This window comes from Podarcis filfolensis (genome assembly GCF_964270895.1).
Source record: "Podarcis filfolensis genome assembly, chromosome: 12".
Taxonomy (NCBI): domain Eukaryota; kingdom Metazoa; phylum Chordata; class Lepidosauria; order Squamata; family Lacertidae; genus Podarcis; species Podarcis filfolensis.
Genome location: NC_139614.1, coordinates 11799799 through 11814085, shown reverse-complemented (window position 1 = coordinate 11814085; position 14287 = coordinate 11799799). Strand labels below are relative to the sequence as shown.

General features: G+C 43.5%; 1 protein-coding gene across 2 annotated transcripts in view; it reads right to left on the bottom strand.

The window, feature by feature from the left end:
* The window catches only part of LARS2 (leucyl-tRNA synthetase 2, mitochondrial), a 67465-nt gene that overhangs the window by 19170 nt on the left and 34008 nt on the right, over positions 1-14287 (bottom strand). For both annotated transcript variants that reach the window (XM_083577721.1, XM_083577722.1), the window contains exons 13-17: positions 11831-11929; positions 10078-10215; positions 6075-6178; positions 4552-4734; positions 1977-2146 (exon numbers count right to left, since the gene is read on the bottom strand). In XM_083577721.1, the coding sequence (XP_083433847.1) occupies positions 1977-2146; positions 4552-4734; positions 6075-6178; positions 10078-10215; positions 11831-11929 (694 nt within the window). The remainder of the gene's footprint in view (positions 1-1976; positions 2147-4551; positions 4735-6074; positions 6179-10077; positions 10216-11830; positions 11930-14287) is intronic.

Sequence of the window (14287 nt, the reverse complement as noted above, 5' to 3'; positions counted from 1 at the left end):
TCTCCTCAGGATTCACCACTGGAAATATCCTTACACAGTTTATCAAACCAGTAATTCTCTCTAGAGTATTTCAGAACTGTTGTCATCCTCCAGAATCAGATCTCTACTTGATGGTTTCGTCTTGCCCATACAGCCAAGATCCAATGTTATGCTATCAAAACCTATATTGTATGGCACCCTTTAATTATTCACACTCTGGTAGGAGAGCATGCCACAACCACAGGTATCTAGACCAGAATTTCCTTTAGAGTGGGGTCTGGCATAACGTGCGCAGATTGGAGGAAGGTGTAGAAGTGAAAGCTGAATGTATTACCGTATTTTTTGCCCTATAGGACGCACTTTTTCCCCTCCAAAAATGAAGGGGAAATGTGTGTGCGTCCTATGGGGCGAACACAGGCTTTTGCTGAAGCCTGGTGAGTGATAGCGGTCGGTGCACACCGACCCCTCTCCCTCTCCAGGCTTCAGAAAGCTCTGTGCAGCCCTAGGGAGCCCGGCGCGAAGCCGCGCCGAGCTCCCGAAGGTTGCGCAAGCTCCCAGAGCGATGCCGAAGCTGCACTCAGCTTCGGCATCGCTCTGGGACCCGTTCTGGGGGCTGGGGTCGGGGGAAGCTCGGGCTTCCCCCGCTCCAGCCCCACGCCTGGGTGGGGTGGGGGGAAATATATATTTTTTTCCCTTTATTCCGCCCCGCCCCCCAAAATCTAGGTGCGTCCTATGGGTCGGTGCATCCTATAGGGCGAAAAATACGGTAAATGTGAAAACACTGTGCCTTATTAAATCATTTGTTCTCCAGTAGGTGCTGGCAGAGGCAGAATGGCTGTGCCTTTTCTCAAACAGTACCTTGTGGCACCTTAGGGCCTAACAAATTCATTATGACATGATCTAAGTGGACCGTAGTTTATGAAAGCCTATGTCAACATTAGTTTGTGAAAGTTTATGCCACAATAAATTTGTTGGTCTTTAAGGTGCCACAAGAATCTGTTTCTGGTGAAGAAAACTAACCCCTCTGGAAAATGTCTCAAATAATTAACACTGAGTAGGCTTCCAAGGAAGTTACTGCTAGATGTTTATCTTCCGCTTTTAAAATAAAGATGATGTATGGTAGATCTAAGTGTGCCTGGCTGTGCAGCGGGATAAGGATTATCACCCTCCAGCAGCATTTTAGAAACTGTTCTTGCTTTCTTTATCGGTGCTTCAAGCTGTGCCACACAAAACAGAAGAAATGGAAGCACTTACGGAATTTATAGAGCGTAACATTGGTATATTACGTGCAGAGCAACAACTTAGTCTTTATAAACGCAGAGAGACAATTCCTCTATATTGCTTTATAACACTTCTAGCTTTTTCACATCTGGGGAGCGGGGATCATTATCAAATGCCATTATGGAGTCACATTTACTTTCCCAGGCTTAAAAAGGAGGGAGTTTTAAAAGCAGTAAAGTAATCAGAAGACTAATCTACTATATATCTTGGAAAGTGAATTGTCTGTATGTCCATTTGCTTGTTCTCTCTGGGTTCAGCTGCCTCTTAAGAGATTGTCGCCAAACTCGGCACAAAGGTTTCTGAGGTGGGGCCAGCACTTTTTGTTGATGTTTGGATGCCGCCCGCCATTTTGAATCAGGATGGTAGACTGACACATCACTTTACCCATTTGGGCGTATAGCTTTGGTTGCCTCTTGAGATACTGTCACCAAACCTGGCATGAAGGTCGCCATTTTGAATCAAGATGGCAAACCAAACTGTGACTTTGGCATGACTTCCCCTGCTTCTTGGTGTGACGGGTCCAAACTTACATATTACCACTATCCATTTAATGGTAACAAGGGTGAGTCGGTTTGGGGGGTTATAACACTCCCCACTATATTCTATTAAAATAAAAATAACATTATATTGTTAAAGTTTAGTGTGACAACGGACAAAACATCACTAAAAACAAAAATGACCCCATCATTTTTAGAATAGCCAGAATTCTTTCTAACCTCAGAGACAGTGCTGTTCTTCTGCTCCCAGATATGCTTGGCTTCAGCTTTCTCTTTCTGATTCAGTAGCTGTGGACTTGGCAGAGTTCCAGAATTCCTAGCTTCAATAAATTTGGTTGCTAAGTTCCAGAGGCGAGATTGCCATCTTTCCACCCCAGGGATTGCATCAGCTGAATGAAAAATGACAGGAGAGAGAGGTTTTCATTAGCACGAGTTAAGATAACATTTTCAGAGGGAGAAAAAGAAGATAGACAAAGAGTTCTCCCCCTTTTAATTAGTCAGCATTTAACAGTTTTGAAGCTAGCAATACTTTAACATACAACTTGCAACTGGAGTAAAATAAATTCACTACCTTATTGCTATGGCAGCTACACTTTATATTTGAAATATTCAGAAGTATTTTCCTTTTTGTTTTTAGGCTGAACGCCTAGTGACAGAAATGCCTTAACAGAGAAGGTCCCTTCTACCACTGACATAAAGTGAGGACAAATACAAGTACTCTTCTCACCAGAGAGGTCAAAGAAGATGCAGCTTCAAGTGGTGCAACTTGAAGAGCAAAGATGAAGGCTGCTGGTGCAGAATTCAGCAGTCAGGTTGCTCACCAGAGCATGGGTGCAATCTTGCTCCTCTCCCATGTGTGGGCTCTGTGCTTTTGGAAGCCTTGTGTTCCCCCCAATCCCCAAAAGGCTATATGAATTTGACTTCAGCAATTTCAACGACTCAATTTAAAGCCCAAAATGAAAGAAGAAATCTAAAGACTAGGTTAGAAAGAGACAATCCAATAGGCGGGTGTTACTGTCCAGATGGTATCTCTGGAGTGCTAAACTGGAAGGAAAAATAGAGATAGTACAACAGTTTGCACAACACGTGCTCATTTTGAATTCAGCCACTTTTCAAATAAAAATAGAATAAAACCGTCTCCCACTTGCGATGATATAGCTTGACCCTGTCTGCCATTGGAATGAATAAGGATCAGCACAGACTGTGGACTAGGGTCACTGAGTCATCACATCTGACATTGTAAAAACCCTCTCTGAAAGTATCCTTAATGCTTATCCTTCATATAGTATCCAAAATGTCTTCAAAACAGAAAGCAAACAATCACTGCTTTTTCTTTTTAACTCTGCCAATTGCAAATCTGCCATGGAAAAAAGCAAAGCACATCACAACAGCGCAAGATTCTAAAAGGCTGAAACAGGTTATAACATAGGAGATCTGGAATCTGATCTCCCAACTTATTAAAAATGAACGTTAAAGCAGATGCAAGAAGCTTTGGCGTTGATCACAGAAGTGGAGCTGGGGGCAGGGTGGGCAAGTTAACGCTTCCCTTCATGTAGTTTTCTTGGTCTAAACAACACCCCCCAAGCTGTCATTAAGCTAGCAGCAGGGGGGGAATTACAGGTATCTTTTATGTTCACATTTTTTCCACACCGGTGCCAACAGAAGCTTCAGAGGGAAATTTAGATTGGGATAACCCGCAGGGATGTCCTATATCACCCCCGAACTCACCACGATTTAGAAACAACTGGATGTAGATTATGCTTGTTCCTATGCCAATTCACAGGTAGCATGTATTGTAGTAAAACTGCAAAAGCAGTACAGTGGTGCCTTGGTTCTCAAACAACTTGGAACCCAAGCACTGCAAACCTGGAAGTGTGTGTTCTGGTTTGTGAACTGTATTTGGAAGCCGAATGTGCTCAGTTTCGAGTGCCACACTTCCGTTTTGAGCGCAACGCTTCCGATTTGAGTGCAAGGCTTCCATTTTCAGTGTTTCACTGAGGTCTGTCTGTTTTTGCTATTTATTTTGCATTTTTGTTTTTGCAGCTTTTTTGCTTTGTTTTTGTGACTGTGTAGACCCAGTTCCGCTACTGACTGATTGATTGTGTGACTACAGTACATTGTCTATTGCTTTCATTTTATGGATCCATGGTCTTGTTAGATAGTAAAATTCATGTTAAATTGCTGTTTTAGGGGTTGTTTTTAAAAGTCTGGAATAATTAATCCATTTTGCATTACCTTCTATGGGAAAGCACGCCTTGGTTTTGGAACGCTTTGGTTTTGAAATGGACTTCCAGAATGGATTACGTTTGAGATCAAGGTACTACTGTAACTATAAAAAAACCCCTATAAGAGATATTTTGCCCAAAGTGAAAAGCACTGCCTAGATCAATCTGTGGGTTTTGTCAACCATCTAAGCCAGGGGTTGGCAACCTGCGGCCCATGGGCTGGATCCGGCCGCCGAACTGAGCTGCCAGCTCGTTGATTCCCCTGTGTGCTGCGCTAAACTGGCGCAGCGTGGTGCAGGGACTCGCCGAGTGGCGCCGGAAATCACATGTGCACATACACAGACACCGGAAATTGTTTCTGCGCAGGCACGATTTCCGGCGTCTGGGCATGCGCAGAAGCGTTTTCCGGCGTTGCACCGCGTCAGTCCAGCCCACGAATGATCTCCGTGGGAGTGATCCGGCCCACAGCCGGTAAGCCTTGCCGACCCCTGATCTAAGTCCTTAAAGGCATTTTGTGCAAACACAAATCAAGGAAAAAGAAGAATTTGGGTGCTGGGACGGTGCCTTACTCTTTGCATCCCACAAGATGTCCTGCTCTGGAGAGGAAGCAAACAGGATGTAGAGTCTGACTGTATCAATTCCATACTTCTGGACCATTTCTTCAGGCTCAATACCATTGTGCTTGGATTTACTCATTTTTTCCCACATCACTTGTAGCTTCTCTTTGGTTTTTATGTGAACAGGTTCAGGACCTAAACAGAGAACAACACAGGAAAAACAACAACTGCTTTTGCTCTACATGTTTAAAGAATAACTGGTTGCTTTCAATCCCTTCTCACACAATTATAATACACAATTGGATTGCTGCAACATGTTGTATGTGGGGCTGCCTCTGAAGACAGTTTGGAAAATTCAGGTGGTACAGAATTTGGCGGCCAGGTTGCTCTCAGAGGCAGGACAATTTGAGGATATAGTCCTGGCCCGACTGCACTGGACGCACTGGCTGCCAGTTAGTTTCCAGGCTCAATTCAAAATGCTGGCTTTGACCTATTAATTCTTAAAGGCACCAGGGCTCCCTGGTTGTGGAATGTCTCCCCAGGGTTAGCTCTCCCTGATCCAAAGCAATTGTCTTCTAGGGACTGAGAAGAGCAACATCTTTCAAACATCCTGGTGAATGTCCTTCACAAATCAACGCTTCTATGTAAGTCAGTGCTTCGGATGTTAGAAGGAAGTAGCAGGGAGCGGAAGAGCAAATGAGTTTCAATTCCACTTATCACGCTTCCGGTTCAATGCATGAACACTCCAAATAATTTACATCTGCTTCATCCATATGTAAAATATAGGAACACTCCTGCACAGACATCAGACCAAAATATGAAGTACTCTTTTCGAGATAAACATATAAAATGCTATTCAGCTATCCACAATCATCTACTGGGAATACCTTGCTAGATATATGAAAGCCTTGTCTATTCCACTGACCAAAATAGCATCATATATTGTTACAGTCAACTCAGTTCTAGCATCAGTGTGTGCAGTCTATTTCTTCCCTTAATATGATTACAGCAAGATTTGGAAAGCTAGAAAGCCTTGTCCACAGAAATATGGTGGAAATTGTTCAGAGGTTTAATGGACTTGCTCGGGGGTCTGTGATCTCACTGAGGGAAACCCAGCATAGTAAGATCAAATATTGGTTTTTGGGCTATGGTACCACCACTATTGAAAGCACGTCAAAGTGCAAGTAGATAAATAGGTACCACTCCAGCGGGAAGGTAAATGGCGTTTACGTGTGCTGCTCTGGTTCGCCAGAAGCGGCTTAGTCATGCTAGCCACATGACCTGGAAGCTGTAGGCCGGCTCCCTTGGCCAATAAAGTGAGATGAGAGCTGCAACCCCCGAGTCATCCACGACTGGACCTAATGCTCAGGGGTCCCTTTACCTTTACCTTTTACCACCACTATAATTGATAGAACCAGCTACCTATTGTTGCCAAGTTCTATGTACTCTGCCAAATAATGATCTTTCCCAAAACTGGTCATTTGATTTTTAGGATATAGCTAGAGGAATGTAATGCCCATAACAGACTCACTTACCAGTAAGATCAATTTCTTCTCTCTTCAGATACTGCCCAGTTGTTGCTAGCCTGAAAGCCCGATTCTTGACAATACCTTGAACTAAGAGTTTATGAAAAGGCTCTCTGAGGACAAATAAAAATAATTCTGCTGAAAATAACAGTCGGAACATACTCCCCCCCCCCCAAAGGAAACCTGCATGGACCCTCCTTTGGGTCCCCTGCCTCTGGAGAAGAGGCAGTTAGTGATTGAAGATCAAGCTCTCTTGGTGGTCGCTCCCCAAATCTGGAATAGCCTCCCTATGGAAAACTGCCTGGTACCAAGCACAATGACTTTTGGGGCAAGGAGAAGCCCTTTTAATTTGCCCAGCCTTTCCCATCTTCCGGCTGCCTCTGAATATCAACTGCTGAAGATTATGAATGGGAGAGAGCTCTTGGCCTGATCGCGGCCTTCCCATGGGCATTTGGTTGGCCACTGTGGGAGCAGAACGCTCAGCTAGAGGTAGGTCTTTGGTCTGAACCAACAAGGCTATTCTTATGTTTTGTTGTTGTTAGTCGTTTAGTCGTGTCCGACTCTTCGTGACCCCATGAACCAGAGCACGCCAGGCACTCCTGTCTTCCACTGCCTCCCGCAGTTTGGTCAAACTCACGCTGGTAGCTTCGAGAACACTATCCAACCATCTCGTCCTCTGTTGTCCCCTTCTCCTTGTGCCCTCCATCTTTCCCAACATCAGGGTCTTTTCCAGGGAGTCTTCTCTTCTCATGAGGTAGCCAAAGTATTGGAGCCTCAGCTTCATGATCTGTCCTTCCAGTGAGCACTCAGGGCTGATTTCCTTAAGAATGGATAGGTTTGATCTTCTTGCAGTCCCCTTCATGGATCACTGCCTTGCCGTGGTGAAGGGGCTTGAATAACTCAGAGAAGCTATGAACTATGAAACAGGTCATAGTGGAGAGTTCTGACCAAACGTGATCCACCTGGAGGAGGAACCGGCAAGCTACTCCAGTATCCCTGCCAAGAAAACCTTATGGACAAAGACAACAGGCATTCTTATGTTTTAGTACTGTGTTTTAACCACTGTAATACTGGCTCTGTTATAAATTTGATTTCGTATTGCTGTTGCTTTAATATGTTTCAGCCTATTTAGAAAACTTTTGCGACCTGCTGCAAGAGTCTCCCCAAGCAGCTCACAACCTGTTTGTAAATACGTATAAATTCATGCTCTAAACGAATGAGAGAACAGATAGTTGTCTAGATGAAGAAAGGTAGGAGCTGTTGCAAGGGCCTGGGGACAGCAACCCAAGAGCCAGATCCCCCAAAGAATCAGTCTGGTTTCTACCAGGGAACTCATAGAATCATAGAAATGCAGAGTTGGAACCCCCTTCCAGGACAGATGGACATTCAACCTCTGCTTAAAAACCTCCAAGGAAGGAAGAGGCCACCACTTCCCGAGGGAGTTCATTCCACTTTTGAACAGCTCGGTCATAATGTTCTTCCGGATGTTTAGTCGGAATCTCCTTTCTCGTAACTTGAATCCATTGGTTTGGGTCCCACCCTCCAGAGCAGGAGAAAACAAGCTTGCTTCATCTTCCACGTGACAGCACTATAGATATTTGAAGATGGCTGTCATATCTGGAAGGACAGATCCTGAAGCTGAGGCTCCAATACTTTGGCCACCTCATGAGAAGAGAAGACTCCCTGGAGAAGACCCTGATGTTGGGAAAGATGGAGGGCACAAGGAGAAGGGGACGACAGAGGACGAGATGGTTGGACAGTGTTCTCAAAGCTACCAGCATGAGTTTGACCAAACTGCGGGAGGCAGTGGAAGACAGGAGTGTCTGGCGTGCTCTGGTCCATGGGGTCACGAAGAGTTGGACACAACTAAACGACTAAACAACAACAACAATCATATCTCCTTCTCAGTCTTCTCTTTTCCAGGCTATACATGCCCAGCTCCCTCAACCGTTCCTCATAAGGCTTGGTTTCCAGACCCCTGATCATCTTGGTCACCCTCCTCTCCACACGTCCCAGCTTGTCAATATCCTTCTTGACTTGTGCCTAGAACTGGACATAGCATTCCAGATGTGGTCTGCTTAAGGACAGGAGCTCACCCATTGCAAAGGTTCCTCTCCACTAAAAATACATTTATCTGAAACGGCCACACTTTACCATACATGGGAAAGGCAACTTAAGAAAAGCATTGGGGGGGGGGAATGGGCAAGTCTCCTGGTCAGAGGTAATTTTTCAGGGAACGTTTATGTTTGATGACATGGTGTTAATTCACAAAAGTTCCCTTGTTGATACAAGATGAGATTTCGGCTCATGTTTGTTTGCAGGGGCAGATGCTGGTTAGAAGCACAAAATATTTTACCATGTATGGGAGTAACAAAAAAAAGGCAGATCTTTGTAAGTATGGGAGATTTGGGAGGGAGTGGGGAGAAACAGAAGGGAAAATGTGCTTAAGAAGAGCCTGCAAAAGTCTGGAAAGCAAGCAGTGCTTAGTCACAATGAACTCTACCTTCCACAACATCTTTCCTAAATTTATTGCTCAGTTATTCACCAACAGTAATAGCACCCTCTCATGGCCACACGTAGAAGCACAAACTAGCTGCTTTTGTAGATCACATACTGGGAAGAGCTTGCTTCCAGTTTTATTCTGAGATATTATCCATACTGTAGTGCAATGTACGATTCCGTTATTTCTTCAAGCAGTCATTCTTGGACCTCTATCTATCTATCTATCTATCTATCTATCTATCTATCTATCTATTCCCCAGTTCATAGTGCTCTGCTACTCCACACGCTCCTGGCCTTCTTCTTCTATTGCCAAAATCACCTCAATTAAAATAGCCTCACTGCAACAATGACTGGGCCTCAGGCAAAGTCTGCCCCATCCTGTAGGATATGAATTGAAAAATACTCCGAGGAGGGGGAAAGGAAGGACCAAAAAGTACGGCTCATTATTTTTTAAAGAGAAACAGAAAACACCCCAATTCAGAATCAGTCACATGATACAGACCTGGTAACATGATTGCAATAAGGAAGAAAGCATTACAGGTGGCAACGATTTCAGGAGCGTCCAACTGACATGTGATCGCCGATGCGCAGGTCCTTTTGGACCCGGAAGAAGGCAAAACAGAGGTTGTAGGGGCATAATGGGGTGAGGAAGCCTATAAGGCTCTACCGATGCACGTGGGGGCCAGGAACAGAACCCCTGCGTGAAATGCTCTCTGCCAGTACTTAAATATTTTTTCAAAAAAACCTTTAAAATAAATGAAAACCTGCTCCGTGGCAGTATCTGAGGACGGGAGGCAATTATAGACACTAGCTATAGGGTCTTTGAACAGTTACACTGAGATGCATGTTTCTTTTCTCCAGTAGTCCTGAAAGTGCTGTTGGGAGCTAACTGGTTTTTGTTGCCGTTGTTTTGCAGGTGCTGTCTGAAGCCCTATTAAGGTAAAGGTAAAGGGACCCCTGACCATTAGGTCCAGTCGTGACCAACTCTGGGGTTGCGGCGCTCATCTCGCTTTATTGACCGAGGGAGCCGGTGTGCAGCTTCCGAGTCATGTGGCCAGCATGACAAAGCCACTTCTGGCGAACCAGAGCAGCGCACAGAAACACCGTTTACCTTCCCGCTGGAGCGGTACCTATTTATCTACTTGCACTTTGACGTGCTTTTGAACTGCTAGGTTGAAAGGAGCTGGGACTGAGCAACGGGAGCTCACCCCGTTGTGGGGATTCGAACCGCCAAGCTTCTGATCGGCAAGTCCTAGGCTCTGTGGTTTAACCCACAGCGCCATCTGCGCCCCCTGAAGCCCTATAGAAATCTGCAAAACCAGTTTGACTAGAGACTACTGCAATACCGAAAAATGGGTACTGGCAGCTCTGTAATACTACTACCATCAGTTCTCAGAAAATCTACCAGGTGTACAAAGCCTAAATACAATGAAAAGTGTTGTATACAAGTGACCTTGCTTCCCCTGCAAGCTTTTATTACACTTAAGCCTGCCACTGTTCTCGCACTTACCTGTGTTTAGTCATCTTCTGATTATGGCAAAAATGGCTGAAGAATCTGGCATAGTACAAATGCATAACTGCATGCTCCTTTCCTCCAATGTACAGGTCGACAGGCATCCAGTGATCTGCCAAGTCTTTGTGAAAAGGTCTAATAGAGAAAACAACCAATGCGTAATGAGAAGAAGCATAGCTGACCAAGGAAAGTTAGATTAGTTACTAATCTAGGAAAGTTACCAAGGAAAGTTACTAATTGATTCCAATTAGTAAGAATCAATACAAATGGATTTGACTGGCTTACAGGAGTAAACATTTGGATGCTACCAGCAGGGGGCAACATGACTTCATTATATTAAAACAAAATCCATCCAAAACATTCAGTGGCTGTAGTAATCCAAACAACACTTCATTATAAAATCAAATCTTCATATTGCTTAGGTGCAACTGAATGACAGCAAAGGGTATCAGATAGCTCTGTTTTTTTTAATTTAAGTTTTTATTTATACTTTTCAAGTTTACACATTTCATTACTTTTACAATCAATTTAACATTTCAAAATTTGACTTTCTTTCCCCTCTTTCTGTGGTTCCTTAATTATTATTTTTTTAGTATCTTCTGCATATCCAGATTCATTTAACTTGCTCATTTAATTATCTACTGTAAATATATACTCTTGTGAAACTGCAGGTTATTACAATGATCCTGCTAATGTTTTTATCTGTTTACAATCTGTTGATGTTATTCAGGTTTACATATCTGACCAACAAGGGAGGTTTACAGTCAGTGAGGTCATGTAGGAATACCTTTATGTGCTTAAAACTACAAAGCTGTTGCAACGTAAAAGTTCTACTCTGAATGAAACAAACGCAATTGTTTAAACAGTAGACGTGTGATAAACCCTCTAAACAGGTTAACTCTAGACTTAACTGAATGGTCTCTGATTCCTGCTCTTAACATTTCTGCAGGTGTACAGTGAGACAGCTATGACTCTGAAAGCCATCCCAAAAACAAGGCGTTGATTTTTAAATGGATAGTGCAATTTGAAAGTTTTAGGGCTGCACGCGCATCAACTCCAATCTGACCCATGCTGAAATCAATCTGTGGAGGGAGCCAATGTTTAACTAGGATTACTTTGGTCTGCCATTTTGATTCAAAATGGTGCCTAGTGTCCAAACATAGACAACGTTTGGTGATGATACCTCAAGAGGCAGCTGAACCTATGGCAAAAAACAGGCAAAGTCATATTTCGGTTGACCATCTTGATTCAAAATGGTGGCCGGTGTCCCAACATGGAAGAAAAATGCTGCCCCACCTTGGGAACCCTCATGCCAAATTTGGCAACGATAACTTGAGAGGCGTTCCAAACCTATGGACAGCAGGCAGAAAGGACAGGCAGAAAAACCACTTGCAAAAATATACAGATGATGAGCTCTTTAGATCCTGGGAGGTTTTGACAAGAAGGTTTCAAATACACTGCATTCTGAGGTGGTGAGAGGACTGCCCCATGTCAGAAGATGAGCTAAGTGATACAATTTAAAAACAACCAACAGGCTAACTCCTTTGTATACTGGGAAAAAGACACCACTGGCAGAACAAAAACAGACCCCTCACAGGAATCATCTTTTTATTGTGTTCAGTATGAACTTAAGGATTATCTACAGGAGAGCCTTGCCACTCCTTCCAAGTTGAGCTATGAATAACAGGACCAGCTTATAAGATTACATAACAGCCTGATTGATTGAATGCAGGCTGCCTAAATTACTTACCTCTCAGAATTATGAGGATCAGTGTACCTTAAGTAATACCAAGCTGAATCAACAAATGTATCCATGGTGTCCGTTTCCCTTTTTGCAGGCTGCTTGCACCTGAGGAACACAAATTATAATTATTAGGGTTCTGCAGAGATAGAAGGGAGCCATCTGGGGAGCTTTGTTTGCACAATTTTTTTTTATGATGTCCCTTATGAGACTGAAGCCGCATTAACAGCCAATTTGCAAACTGCAGATCTGCGATGCTCACTTGTTGTATAAGCCAAGCGTCTAACTGGGTATGCGAAGTCAGAGCTCACACATCTCAGCAGAGGCGAGATCTACAAGTCTCTGCTTTGCAAATCATATCAGAAGTGAGAAATCAGAAATGTCATTAAGCCAGGAACGCCTTCTCTCTCTCTCTCTCTCTCTCTCTCTCTCTCTCTCTCTCTCTCTCTCTCTCTCAATTCTTACATCTGATGAAATGAACTTAAAACTGAAAAAATGTAAAACTAAGAGAATCCAAAATGGGTAGATTCATTCATTCCTACTGTCAAATCCAGCAACCCCCGGTTAATCTGAATGGATAGGAATTCAAATTGGTCCTAAGCCTTACAACTTGCATGAATGAGTCATAAATGAACGAACCTTTCAAGAGTCAATTCAGTGATCTCTTATTCTTTCAAATTACTGTCAACCCTCGATTTCCCAAGCACCAAGGTACTTTATCCCTTTTACCAGCATTACACTGTAGGATCCCTGAAAACTCAAAAGGAATAGCAGAAATATATTCCTCTGAGAATGGGCGCATGGATGGATGCTTGCTCCCAGCTGAGTGTTCACTGAAGCCTTTTACAACAGTAAAATGTGGAACATAAATGCTATTACTCGAGATTTGCTATCATTTTATAAGGATATAAACTTGTGTGTAGATTTACAATACACCGATAATTAGTTTGGATCCGGATGAAGTATTTTAAGTCTCACCAACAAACTTAGTCTGGTTCAAGCTCATTCAAAATACTGAGCAGATGGCTCTCTTCTTCCTTTAAGTCCCAGCTTATGTTTAGCCTGGTAAATTGGATAGACATATTCAAAAATCTAAAGGGCTGTCACATGGAGCAAGCTTGTTTTCTCCTGTTTTGGAGGGTAGGACCCAAATTAATGGCTTCCAAGAAAGGAGATCTAGATCAAGAGAAGTAATAGTGCCACTGTATTCTGCTCTGGTCAGACCTCACCTGGAGTACTGTGTCCAGTTCTGGGCACCACAGTTCAAGAAGGACACTGACAAACTGGAACGTGTCCAGAGGAGGGGAACCAAAATGGTCAAAGACCTGGAAACGATGCCTTATGAGGAATGGCTAAGGGAGCTGGGCATGTTTAGCCTGGAGAAGAGGAGGTTAAGGGGTGATATGATAGCCATGTTCAAATATATAAAAGGATGTCACATAGAGGAGGGAGAAAGGTTGTTTTCTGCTGCTCCAGAGAAGCGGACACGGAGCAATGGCTCCAAACTACAAGAAAGAAGATTCCACCTAAACATTAGGAAGAACTTCCTGACAGTAAGAGCTGTTCGACAGTGGAATTTGCTGCCAAGGAGTGTGGTGGAGTCTCCTTCTTTGGAGGTCTTTAAGCAGAGGCTTGACAACCATATGTCAGGAGTGCTCTGATGGTGTTTCCTGCTTGGCAGGGGGTTGGACTCGATGGCCCTTGTGGTCTCTTCCAACTCTATGATTCTATGATTCTATGAGATTCCAACTAAACTTCAGAAAGAGCCTTCTGACAGTGTTTGACAGTGGAATAGACTCCCATGAGAAGTGGTGGTCTCTACTTCCTTGGAGATTTTAAAGCAGAAGTTGGATGGCCATCTGTCATCTATGATGCAGTTGAGAGTCCCACATTTCAGTGGGTTGGACTATATGACCCACGGAGTCCCTTTCAACTCTACAATTCTATGATTCTTTGATTCCAAGATCCACTGGACTAAACAAGAGACTACTCGCACAGTTACAGAATTTTGGGCTTTACTGATTAATAAAATGCTGTGTGAGTGAGATATCCATCTGTAGGCAGAGAAGAAAGCCAACATTTGATTCTTGTAGCTTTCAGATGGATGTGTAGTCAGGGCATAGTATCTTATATGTTTGTCTCTCCATTTGTATGAATCCTTTCTGGGCAATCCTCTTTCCCAAAAGCATGTGGGTTGAACATGGTTGCTAAAAGATTGCATGTGTATGTGTGTGCGCATGTGCACACACAAATACAGAAACCAAGATGGAGGGCGGGGAATGACAAGTTTGAAGGCTTCACCATGTAAAAAGCAAGCAGTGCACAAAAACTAGTATGTCAACATCATGTGATTCTTTTGTAGATAAGCACGGAGTGGTCAGAAAAGGCAGGTGCTCAAAGCAACTGTTCATTATTATTATCATCATCTCAAAATGGCCTAAGTTGAAATCAATTTCCAATTCTTAA